The 13,397-nt window shown below is 37.7% G+C and overlaps 1 protein-coding gene across 2 annotated transcripts in view; it reads right to left on the bottom strand.

Annotated features, from left to right (window-relative positions):
- Window positions 1–13,397, bottom strand: part of VPS45 (vacuolar protein sorting 45 homolog) — a 99,104-nt gene that overhangs the window by 21,068 nt on the left and 64,639 nt on the right. For both annotated transcript variants that reach the window (XM_004461630.4, XM_023589708.3), the window contains one exon: window positions 11,615–11,746. In XM_004461630.4, the coding sequence (XP_004461687.1) occupies window positions 11,615–11,746 (132 nt within the window). Of the gene's footprint in view, window positions 1–11,614; window positions 11,747–13,397 lie in introns of those variants that run through there.

The following is a 13,397-nucleotide window of genomic DNA, read 5'->3' as shown; positions in this document are numbered from 1 at the left end:
TGCAGGAGACAATTTTGACCCATCTATTCATTACATTAAGTAACTTTGACCAAAATCATAAACTAGTAAGTAGTAGTGTTGGGATTTGACTGCAGAACAAATATGTAGTAATCTCAGCTTACATTTAGGAGTTATAAAGATCACGGGAAACCAAGTAACCTATAGTCTACAAATAGTCCACAACAGGCATTTCTTACTCTACAAGGTAATAGCTTCCAAATAGCACACTGTGCTCACAGCGCAAGACACGATTTCTTTCCTGTGTATGGGGATACCCACTAATTCAATTCCTTGTGGGGTGACCCATATATGTTTTACATGATTCCAAGTATAAAAGGAGGGCACCTATCATGGCATATTAAAAAGTATACTGCTTCCTAATTTCTATAGTCTCTCAGCATTATACTTCTGTACTGAAGAGCTCCAGTGATTAAGGCTCTATCTTTGTCACTTAGTTGGCCTTTTAAGAAATAACCCATTTTTTATACAGGAAATTGCACCATAAAAACCCCCACAAAAATTAAACTCTAAAGATTCACAGAAACAAATTGCACAATACCCTCCAACACCAATAAAGGTTTTATTGCTAGCTCACAGCAGTCCTAGTATATCCGAGAATACAAATTGTGCTTTTAAAAATATACTAACCTTTCCACTTACTGAAGGTCCAGTATTTCAGTATATGAAAAGCTAGAGTTGTGAACTTAGTATGCTACTAATACCCAAGGAAGCCCAAATTCGTATGAATATTTGAGCATTTTCACTAAAAGCTGAAACCATTTGTGTTGCTCTCAATTTCTTACGCATTTACAATAACTGGTCTCTGAAATATAAATTTCACTATCTTCTTACAAACAGTGATAAAGTTCACTATTTACTTAGATAAAAACTGTAAGTTCAGAAAAAGAGATACCAAAGCTGGAGACAGTTGGAAGGACATAGCCTAAAGTTTTGGCAGGACTGATAAAACCCTTTTGTTGTTGTTGTTGTTATCACAATAAAACATTTTTTTTTTTAATCACGGAAGTTGTAGATTTAAAGAAAAATCACACAGAGTTCCCATATATTCCCTCACATACTTAGTTTTCTCTGTTCTTAACATTTGTTACACTGGTGTAACAGTATTATTATAATTATACTGTCCAGAGTTAGGGTTCACTCTTTGTGTTGTACAGTTCTTTGTACAGTTCTTTATTTTATTGTTACACATACAGTATGCTAAAATTTCCCATTTTAATGACTTTATTTTATTATTATTTTTAAAAAGATTAATTTATTTCTCTTCCCTTACCCCCAACCCCCCACACCGGATGTCTGTTTTCTGTGTCTATTTGCTGCATCTTCTTCTTTGTCCACTTCTGTTGTTGTCAGTGACACAGGAATCTGTGTTTCTTTTTGTTGTGTCATCATCGTTGTGTCAGCTCTCCATGTGGGCAGCGCCATTCTTAGGCAGGCTGCACTTTCTCTCACGCTGGGCGGCTCTCCTTACAGGGCGCACTCCTTGTGCGTGGGGCTCCCCTACGTGGGGGACACCCCTGCGTGGCAGGGCACTCCTTGCCCACATCAGCACTGCGCATGGGCCAGCTCCACAAGGGTCAAGAAGGCCCAGGGTTTGAACCACGGACCTCCCATGTGGTAGACGGACGCCTTAACCACTGGGCCAAGTCTGCTTCCCTAATGACTTTAATATATATAAATCAGTGTTGTTAGATTCTCAATATTGTGTTACCATCAACATCATCCCTTACCAAAACTTTTCCAGAATCCCAAACAGAAACTCTGTACAAATTAAGCATTCCGACTTACCTTCTTAATCCTATGTAAAAGCTTATTTGCACAGAAACTGGGACAATAATTTAAGGAAAAACCTAGATGGTTAGTCTTTTTTCCCTTCTTTTTCTTAGAAAAACAAACAAAACCTTTTTATATTGAAATAATTTCAAACTTTCTAAGAGTTGCAAAAATAAAAAAACTCAGACAACTCTGACATAACCCCCAGCAGATCCCCAGTTTGAATTTTTCAATTCTAACATTTTGGCACAATTGCCATTTCCTTCCTTCCTCTCTCCCTCCATCCCTTTCTCCCTCCCTCCCTCCTTTCCTTCCTCCCTCTTTTCCTTCCCTCCCTGCCTTACTTTTCTTTCTATTTTCATAGCATTTGAAAGTAGGTTGTATATATCATATTCCTTGAACATACAATATTTCCATGCACATTTCCAAAGAATAATATTTATATCAATTTAATACTGATATAAAGCTCAGTCTATATTCCAATATTTCCATATATCTCCATAATGTCCATCAGGACTTTCTCCTCCAATATTAGATCCAGTCCCAGATCATGTATTACATTTAATTGTCATTGTCTCTTTAGTTGCTTTTTTTTTAAATTGTAGAAACATATACAAGACAAACTTTCCCATCTCAAACCACTACTGAGCATATCATTCAGTAGGATTATCAATTCAAAATGTAGTGCTACCCCCATCACCATCCATTACCAAAACTTTCCCATTAACCCAAACATAAATCCTATATCCATTATATATTAACCCCCCACCCCCACCCCTACACCTGTTCCTGGTAAGCTATACTCTAATTTCTGTCTCTATGAGTTTGCATATTCTAGCTATTTCATACAAGTAGAATTATACAATATCTGTCCCTTAGACTTATTTCATTCAACATGTCTTTAAGGTTCATCCATGTAGTGACATGTATCAATAGTTCATTCCTTTCTAAGTCTGAGTAATATTCCATTGTATGTATATACCACATTTTGTTTATCCATTCATCTGTGATGAGCATTTGGGTTGCTTCCACTGTTTGGCTGTTGTGAATGATGCTGCTCTGAACACTGGTGCACAAATATCTGCCAGGTCATATGGTAGTTCTTTACTTAAATTTCTGAGGAACTGCCAAACTATTTTCCATAATGGCTGTACCATTTTATATTCCCACCAACAGTATAAGAAGGTACCCATTTCTCTGCATCCTTACCAACACTTAAAAAAAAATTAAAACAATAGCCATTCTAGTGGGTATGAGGCGGTATCTCATTGTAGTCTTGATTTGCATTTCCCTAATGACTAATGCTGTTGAGCATCTTTTTAGATGTTTATTGGCCATTTGTATGTCTTCTTTGGAGAAACGTATATTCAAGTTCTTTGCTTCTTTTGGTTTATTTTTGTTTTTGTTCTTTAGGAGGTGCCAGGGATTGAATCCAGGACCTCATATATGGGAAGCAGGTGCTTAATCGCTTGAGCTACATCAACTCCCTTTTGCTCATTTTTTAATTGAGTTGTCTTTCTGTTGTTGAATAATGGGAGTTCTTTATGTATTCTGAATATCAAACCCTTATCAGATGTATGGTTTTCAAATATTTTTTCCCATTTTGTGGGTAGTCTTCATTTCCTTGATAATGTCCTTTGAGGCATAAAAGTTTTTAATTTTGATGAGGTTCAGTTTATTTATTTTTTCTTTTTTTCCTCATGCCTTTGGTATAAAGTCTAATAGTCCATTGCCTTACACATTGTACTGAAGATATTCCTCTATATTTTCTTCTAAGATTTTTATAATTTTAGCTCTTATATTTAGGTCATTGATCCAGTTTGAGTGAATTTTTGTATATGGTGTGGAGTTCTTTTCATTTTTTAAACAGTAAAATGAAGTTTTATTCACGGTACTATTAGTCAAACACATGAAAAATAGATGCATTATGTTTGTATATACTATGACTAAACTACAAAAAAATGTACAAAAATTTTTGCTAATCTAACTTTCCATCTGAAACCAACACATTCTAAAAATTAAGATACAGATGTTCAGTTTTAAACTTCTAATATTTCAAGTTATAGGGAAAATGCTACAATTCTTATGCACTGGCCACAGAGCTACAAATACTCAATGGAAAATATGAACTCTCAGAAGAATCATTTAAGGGTCAATTAATCTTTTTGAATTCTGATGTTAAAACCTATTGAAAAGCATATGATTTATCTAAACATACATGAGAGAACTCATTTGGATAAAGAAAATAAAATACTATCTAGCTATCATCAAGTAATAAACCTTTTAAACTCTAAATTATTAAATATTATTTAGAGAGAAATAAAGTGTCAGGCATTCAAGTAATATAATATTTATGAAGGAAATGCATAGTGATGAAAAGCATGGCCTCTGGTTCTTCAATTTCAGCTGTTCTGTCTTTGGTATCACTTACTCTTTCTTCTATCATGTCAAGTCTGCGGTTGTATGCCTCTAATGTGTGTTTTTTTTTTTAAGATTTATTCATTTTTATTTTTTTATTTCCCCTTCCCCCCTGTTGTTTGCTCTCTGTGTCCATTCGCTGTGTGTTCTGCGTCCTCTTGCATTATCAGGTGGCACTGGGAATCTGCATCTCTTTTGTTGTGTCATCTTGCTGCATCAGCTCTTATGTGTGTGGCATGACTCCTGGGTAGGCTGTGCTTTTTTTCATGTGGGGTGCATACCTTGTGTGTGGGGCACCCCTATGCGGGGATGTCTCTGCATGACATGACACTCCTTGAGCGCAGCAGCACTGTGTGTGGGCCAGCTTACCATATGGGTCAGGAGGCCCTGGGGATTGAACCCTGAACCCTCTATCTGGTAGGCGGATGTCCTATCTGTTGGGCCAAATCTGCTTGTTTTTATTTTAAAATAACATATATATATATTTTTAAAGATTTATTTTTTATTTATTTCTCTTCCTCCCCCCGCCCGCCCCAGTTGTCTGCTTTCTGTGTCCATTTGCTGTGTGATCTTCTGTGTCTGCTTGTATTCTTGTCAGAGGCACCAGGAATCTGTGTCTCATTTTGTTGTGTCACCTTGCTGCATCAGCTCTCTTTGTGTGCAGCGCCATTCCTGGGCAGGCTGCACTTTTTTTTGCGCTGGGCAGCTCTCCTTATGGGGCGCACTCCTCGCGTGTGGGCTCCCCTATGCGGGGGACACCCATGTGGCATGGCACTCCTTGCATGCATCAGCACTGCACGTAGGCCAGCTTATCACACAGGTCAGAAGGCCCTGGGTTTGCACCTTGGACATCCCATGTGGTAACTGGATGCCCTATCCTTTGGGCCAAATCCGCTTCCCTCTAATGTGTTTTTGATCTCACCTATCGTGTCGTTCATTCCCATGAGCTCTGTTACTTTTCTATTCAGGTTTTCAAATCTTCTTTGTGCTCACTCAGTGTCCTCTTGATGTCATTTATCTCTTGAGCCACTCAACTCATTAATTTGATTTTGGAAATTTGTGTGCACCTCATTAACTAGTTGTTTCAACTCCTGAGTCTCTTCTGGGGCTTTGATATATTCCTTTGCTTGGGCCATGTCTTCCATTTTCTTAGTAGGCTTCTAATTTTTCACTGATGTCTAGGCATCTGATCAGGATGGTGAGATTATTCAGATGCTCAATTTCTCTCTCTTTCGTAGGGATGTAGTGGCAGGAAGCTGTGTGTTACTGCTGTTCTTTGATTCCTGGTTCAACCTGGGTCTTTAGGATTGTCCCTGTTAGTTGCTCAAAACTGGGCTCTGGACCCAGCAATAGGTTGCAGACCCACTTCTAGGGCCTTAGGGAGGGAGGCTATAAAGGCCAGAAAAAGCCTCTCTTACTTACTTTTTTTCTTCTCTATATTTTTTTTAATGTTACATTAAAAAAATATCAGGTCCCCATATACCCCCTACCCCCCTCACCCCACTCCTCCCACATGAACAACCTCTTACATCATCATGGGACATTCATTGCATTTGGTGAATACATTTTGGAGCACTGCTGTACAACATGGATAATGATTTACATTGTAGTTTACACTCTCCTCCAGTCTACCCAGTGGGCCACGGCAGGACATACAATGTTCAGCATCTGTCCCTGCAGTACCACCCAGGACAACTCCAAGTCCTGAAAATGCCCCCATATCATATCTCTTCTTCCCTCTCCCTACCCTCAGCAGCTACCATGGCCACTTTCTCCACATCAATGCTACAATTTCTTCCATTATTTTTTTTCTCTGTTATTTTTTTTTATTAAAGTTAATAGATCACAAGGAATGTTTCATTAAAAAACATAAAAAAAACCAAAAAACATAAAAGGTTCCCATATGACCCACTCCCCACCCCCATCTCATCATTTTTGTAAATTGTATTTTTTGGAAGATATATACATCACAAAAAAAAGTTATATTAAAAAATATAAGAGGTTTCTGTATACCCCCCATCCCCCACACTGCTCCTCCCACACCCCATCATTGTGGCACACTCATTGCACTCGGTGAACACATTTTGGGGAACTGCAGCACTACACAGATAACAGTTTACTCTGTAGTTCACACTCCCCCCAGTACATTCAGTGGGTTATGGCAGGATAAAGTCCAGCATCTGACCCTGAAATGTCATTTAGAACAACTCAAAATCCCCAAAATGCCCCCACATCACACCTCTACTTCCCTCTCCCTGCCGTCAGAAAATACTGTGGCCACTTTCTGCACCTTGATGCTAAAATTTCTTCTATTACTGGTCACAATAGTTTTATAGTAGAATATCAGTAAACACTCTAGTCCATATTTTATTCCTTCATTCTGTGGATGATGGTATGGTGATGCCCTCATCCGTGTGGAATTTCTTCCATTACTTTTTAATTTTAATTTCCTCACATGCACTTCCTTGGTCTGCTAACAGATGGCACTCTTTGGCAGCCTCTCAGTTCAAAGCCTGGAGTGTGTCTGCTGCAATGCAGGCAGGATTAATGTGACAAAAGTTCCTGCCTGGAGGCTAAGAGCCTTATGATTTAAACTTTCTCTGAGATAGTTCTCCATCCTTTGCTAGCAGCCCCTCCCTTTTCCCAGGTAGGAAATAATTCCACTCCCTTCTGTATCCTCAACAACCAGTTCCACTCAATAGAGAGGGTGTTTGAGAGGGTTGGGTCTTTTTAGTCCCTTGCCAGTTCCCAAGGCAAACAATGGTGTGGCCCACTTGGCTTGGAAGGGTTCCTGGGAGACAGTGGACCAAATCTGTGGGTCAAAAGCTGAGCCAGCCTTCGGCTGTGTCCCTCTCTCTTTCCTGGGGAGGTGGATCCCTGGGTCCCCCTTTGTCTGTAGCCAGGGGCGGAGGCTGGAGAATTCAAGTGCCTATAGTGTGGGGGATGGTGCCCTCAGTAGAAGCTGTGGCTTTTAACTCAGTTTTGTTGTTGTGATTCTTTTCCTTCGTCCCTCTCTCTTCTGGGCAGTGTCCAGTCTTCCCCTGGTGTCCTAACCCTGGAAGATTTTTTTCCCCAGACTATTTCTGCCTATGTTCTAGCTATTGACCTGAGAGTGAAGAGAGTCTCATGTCTTTCTAGTCTGCCATATTCCTGGAATTGTTAAGTTTTCAAATTAGAGTAAAATTTACATAATGTCACTGTGATTTTATATTCTCCCAAGATTGTAACCATACTGACCTCCCATTTCTGGAATTATGACAGATTAGATAAGGTGAAAATTCTGCTGCAATAAAACACCTAGAAAGGCTGGATGAAAAAATAATTTTTTTTTTTTAAATGAATAGCTAAGGTCTTAGGAAGTAAGGGAAATCTCTAAGGGTCATAACAAAAAGGGAATAAAAAATCAGGATGATAAGTATACACTGAAGCTGTGACTACCCTGTAGGTATGTGTCAGTGTTGATAAACGAAGGAACAGTATTTTAATAGCCACAGAAGGTCAGGAGAGAAGGCCTAGGCTGAGTAAGAAAAGACATTAGAATTGAGACTCCCATGTAAATGTAGAGGTCCTCACTAAAAAGGTAGACTAAAAAAGATCTGTCTGCACAGGGAAATAACAAGAAAGCTTAAATACCCAGGTACTGGCTCTGCACACGTCAGGAACACTTAAACATAGAAATTAACATAAAAAATGATTCCAGGGAAACGGATTTGACCTAACAGATAAGGCGTCCGTCTACCACACGGGAAGTCCAAGGTTCAAACCCAGGGCCTCCTGACCCGTGTGATGAGCTGGCCCACGCACAGTACTGATGTGCACAAGGAATGCTGTGCCACACAGGGGTGTCCCCGCATAGGGGAGCCCCACGCGCAAGGAGTGCACCCCATAATGGGGGAAAGGGGGAAGGGAAGAGAAATAAATAAAAAATCTTAAAAAAAATGATTCCAGGCTAACAATGCTATTGTGGTTCATGGCCTAAATTAAAGTAAACTATGCAGGAGAGATGTTACGTCTTCAATTTAAGCCCTTCAGGAGTTTCACAGAAAAACCCTGCTTAAGATAATTCACAATGAAAAATTACAGAACAATGAGGATATGATTCACCATAAGCTAATAGAAGAATTAGAACTCTGTATTTCAGATTATAGAATATGGTTAAAGAAATATGAAGAATTTGAAAACATGAGGATCAGGCAAATTTGAAAAAGAGGCAAACAATTTACAGGCATGAAAATAAAATCTTTGAAATTAAAAACTCAATGGACAAATACATACAGATTAGGCATAGATTAAGAGAGAATTACTGAACTGGAATAATGATCTGAAAAAAATTATACAGGGAGCCAATGTGGCTCAGTGGTTGATCACTGACTTTTCATATATAAGGTCCCAGGTTCAATGCCCAGCCCCAGAACCTCAAAACAAAACAAAACAAAACAAAACAAAACAAAAAACAAAAAACAAAAAACCACACACACACACACACAGATGGCAGCACAGAAAGATAAACAGATACATAATATAAATGAGAGGTTAAGAGACATGAAGAATAGAGGAAGGCCCAACATACATCTCAGAGCAACTCCAGAAGAAGAGAACAGAGAAAATGGAAGAGTGGCAATATTCAAAGAAATAATGACTAGAAAATTTCTAGAAATTATGCCAAACATAAAATTTCATATCAAGTAACATAAACATAATCCACATTTAGATACCACAGTACTGACACTAGAAAATCAAACACAAAAAGGCCAGAGATAAAAAGATTACTTACAAATGAAAACTAATTATATTTAAAACGGACTTCTTGACAGTAACAACAATTATAGTATTTCATTGTCTTCTGGCTTGGAAGTATTGAGAGAAAACTATCAGCCTGGAATTTCTATGTAGCTAAACTAAGACATTTTTAGGCAAAGATAGAAAGCTGACCAGCAGCTGAAAGAACTACTAATGCATGCTCTTTAGTAAAAAGGAAATTGGGTCAGAAGGAAGGACCAGGATAAAAGAAAGTAAAGAAAAAAGAAAGTGGGTAAATCAAAACATTGAATACACAGAAAACAAAAATAACAATTAACTTGGGGATTATAAAAATGAGATAGAACCAAAATGGCTTGTTAGTTGGGAGGAGGGTGATTATTGTTAAAACATTCCAAGAATCTTATATTGTTTATTAGAAAGATAGAGCTAGATTAATTTTAGGTTCTGTTTCCTCATTCATTCAACAAATATCTTTTCAGGACAGGTAAAACTAATCTACGGTGACAGAAGTCATAACAATGGGGTGCTGGGTAAAGTTCCATTTCTTAATCTGGGTGGTGGTTACATAGATGTGTTCACTCTGATATTTCATTAACTGTTTATCATTTGCCTACTTTTCTGTATATATGTAATACTTCCATAAAACTTCTAAAATAAAATTCTACTTTACAGTTCACTAAAATAAAATTCTGATAGATTAAAGATATCATGTTAAATATGAGTCATAAAAGTAATGGATGGAGGCGGCTGTGGCTTAAGAAATTGAGCTCCCGTTTACCATATGGAAGACCTAAATTTGATCCTGGGACCTCCTGGTAAAAAAAGAAAAAAGAAAAAAGACCTGTGCAACATAGAGAGGTGCCAAAGCGACGCACCAAAAAGACGATGATGCAACCAGATAGGAAAAAAAAAAGAAATGGTAAAAAACAAACAAAATAGGTCAGTATTTATATCATCTTGCCTAGGGAAGAACTTTCTAAGCATAATACCAAAGGCAGAAATCACCAGTAGCTTTGACAACATAACATTGAAAAAAATAACAAAAAGTTTATATAACAAAACACTGAATAATATAAAAATAGGGGAAAAAGGTTTGTAAAACATATGCCAGACAAATGGCCAATACCTTTAATTATATACAGAGAATTCTTGAAAATTATTAGGAAAAAAAAAAAAGGAATACCTCAATTAAGAAATGGGCAAAGAATATGAACTGGCAATTGACTAAATATATAAATGGCCAGGGGGTTCTGGAAACTAACAAAGAAGTTAAATAATTTGTCCAAGTTCACAAAAATAGTAAGAGGGAAAATCAAGATGCTCACCCTTACCCAGGCATTCTTATTCGTCAATAACTATTTGTTCAATGCATGATGTTTATATATTTTACATAAAAAAGATGTTTACATTATAGATTACAAAATGCCCGCTATGAGACAGAGTGAATAATGAAATCCCTTTCTGAGTATACACTGACAAATGTCTTTACGGGCTTAGAAAAAGTCTGTAAAGACCAAAATGTAACAGAGGTTAGATTATGGGGATGTTTTTTACTCTTTATACTTTCTGAATTAAAAAAAAAATCAGAATAAGCATATATTATTTCCATAATGAAGGAAAAGAGTTATATTAAAAAATAATATAAAAATTAAAAAGCACACAAACACCTCTAATGACCCCCAATGGATAAAGTATATGGCTGAGCATGGCTCTCTCAGGGTCATCAATCATTAAATTCAACCACGATGCCACAGTTCTCCAATCTCTTCCTCCTTTGTCTTTTCTACCCTTAGCTGCCAAATTAATCTTCCTAAAACACATGATCCCCATGTAATTTCACTGCTTGAAAACCTTATGAGTCTTTGTCTTCTTCACAAGAAAGTACAAATTCCTCAGCCTGGAATTCAAGGCCTTCCACAATTATGGCATTCAATCAACCTTTTCACTTTATTGTGCATATTCTAGTCAGTCAGCCACTTGCTGTTCTTTCTACACATCTGTTTGCCTACAGCTTTCCATAACTTGTTCATGTGGTTAACTCTGCCTAGAATGTGCTCTTTTCCTCCATGTGTCTATTCTGCCCCAAGTCTCATCTGCTGTATTCCCAAGAAACATTTGCTAATTTCTGTTAGCTGCTCTGAGAATCCATAGTTCATTGAATTTTCCCTCCAGGACTTATTTCTTATTTTTTTATGTGTTAACCTTCCTAATAAATAACGACTCCTTGAGGTAAGTCCTTAGTCATCTTTGTTTTCTTCTTACTAAAAACTTATTGAATGAATGTAGCTTATTAATAAAATAGGAAAACCCACGGAATCCAATACCATTGTGTTTAAGTATTTTCACAGTGTTAGTCTGTGGCTATACATTTTTCCTTCTTTGAACATAGGAAACATAAATTATTAACAGTGCATTACAGATTGTGGATAATAAAAAATAAAAAACAAAACAAAACAGTGCAGGTGGCCCTTATTCTCCAAGTCTTTGACCTAATAAAGTGATTTATTAATCTAATGGGGGAGAGCCTTCACCTGTCACACACTCTAAATTATTCCATTGATCAAACTTTTCCTATATTAAGGGAATTTAAGTTTTATTCTCTTAGATGGTGGAGAGAGTTGTAGGACTAAATGTTCTCCTTTACCTTTTTGTGTTGTGCACTGTGGTTCCTCCCAGGACGATCCTTACTCCAGGGGTAGTACGGTTCAGGTTATAAATGGTTAGAGCCTCTTCATAGGTGGCTCCTCCAATTATAAACACAATGATATCCTGAGGTCTGCAATAATGAACAAGGAGTTAATATCACAGGCTAAGAAAAAAAGCCAAAGATTGTTTTTTTCTTTCTAGAGATTTTTATTATTTGTTTATTTATCTTCCCCTTATTGTTTTCACTCACTGTGTCTGTTTGTTGTGTGCTTTTCTTCCTTTTAGGAGGTACCAGCAACTGAACCTAGGACTTCCCATGTGGGAGGGAGGTGCCCAATCGCTTGAGCCACCTCCATTCCCTGCTTTGTTGATCCCTCATTATGTTTTCCTTCTTGTGTCTCTTGTTGCATCATCTTGTTGTCAGCTCGCTGTGCCAGCCTGTCACATCAGCTCACTGTCTTGCTCATCTTATTTAGGAGGCACCGGGAACCAAACCTGGGAACTCCCATGTGGTAGGTGGGAGCTCAACTGCTTGAGCCACATCCACTTCTTGTCATTGTTAATATTATATGCACAAAGTTTTAATTTCTAACTCTTTCTTTTTGGGTGGAGGAAGCAGAGTTTAAGTAGAATAGAATAAAAGATTTTTTAAAAGTTTTAATTATCTGAAATTGGCAGGAAACAGAGCAGGAAATGCTGAATAGTGATTTGCTGTTTGGTTATGAGCAGATACCTTAGAATTTCTATGCTGTAGATTTCAGAATAGCGTTAACAGTGTTTGCTGAAACCAAATGTTGAAATATTATTTTATATTCAAGAGGCTGCAGAGTGCTATATTGTTATGTGATACAATATAGCAATAATTTATGCTTATTCTACATATATCTTCTCATGTATAAACCCTTTGTCAAATAATTAGTACAGTTTCATTATAATGGCCTCTATCCAAGGACCTCAAAGCATTTTTGAATGTACTGGTATCATGGGACCTAGAAATGTTTAGTAATTCGAGTGGATATAAAAAGACTGGGATGGGAAGTGGAAGTGGCTCAAGTGACTGGGCTCCTGTCTACATATGGAGGGTCCCAGGTCTGGTTCCTGGGACTTCCTGGTGAAAGCAAGTTGGCCCGTGCTGCACAGAAAGCAACAAGATGATGCAACAAAAAAAAAGACACAGAGAAGAGCCAGCGAGAGATACAACAAACCAGAGAGCTAATGCGGCTTAAGAGACTGAGTGCCTCTCTCCCACATTGGAAGGTCCCAAGATCGGTTCCTGGTGCATCCTAAAGAGAAGATGAGAAGACAGGCAGACACAGAAGAATGTGCAGCAAATGGACACAGAGAGCAGACAGCAAGTGCAAGCAGTGGGGGATGGGGGGTGGCAGGGGGGTAGTAAATAAATAAATAAATCAATCTTTTTTTTTTAAAAAGACTGGGACATATAAATTAACGGTGCTTCTAAGAACTCCACCTCATCTTAAAATCTTTGTTTCCAACACCTTTAATAAACCAAGAGAAAAAAACCATGGATATAAGAATAAAAATAAAAATAAAAATAAACCATGGGTATAGTTTGATACTGGACATGCTGATATATCAGCTCATCCACCAGCCTTATCTGGGTAGCACTGTGTTGTTTTACTGTGATTCAATCTTTATCAAAGATGGCTTCATAATAAAAGTGTGTGGCCTCCTGTTAACTCCTTTTGTAGATATCAACAAGGAGAAATTCTTTTCAGAACTGTTAGTTTTCCATGCTATCAAATGAAGATAAAATTACA

Source organism: Dasypus novemcinctus, chromosome 13, assembly GCF_030445035.2.
Source record: "Dasypus novemcinctus isolate mDasNov1 chromosome 13, mDasNov1.1.hap2, whole genome shotgun sequence".
In the NCBI taxonomy this organism is placed as follows: domain Eukaryota; kingdom Metazoa; phylum Chordata; class Mammalia; order Cingulata; family Dasypodidae; genus Dasypus; species Dasypus novemcinctus.
Note: the sequence above shows the minus strand (reverse complement) of the source record. Positions and strands in the feature narration are given on the sequence as shown.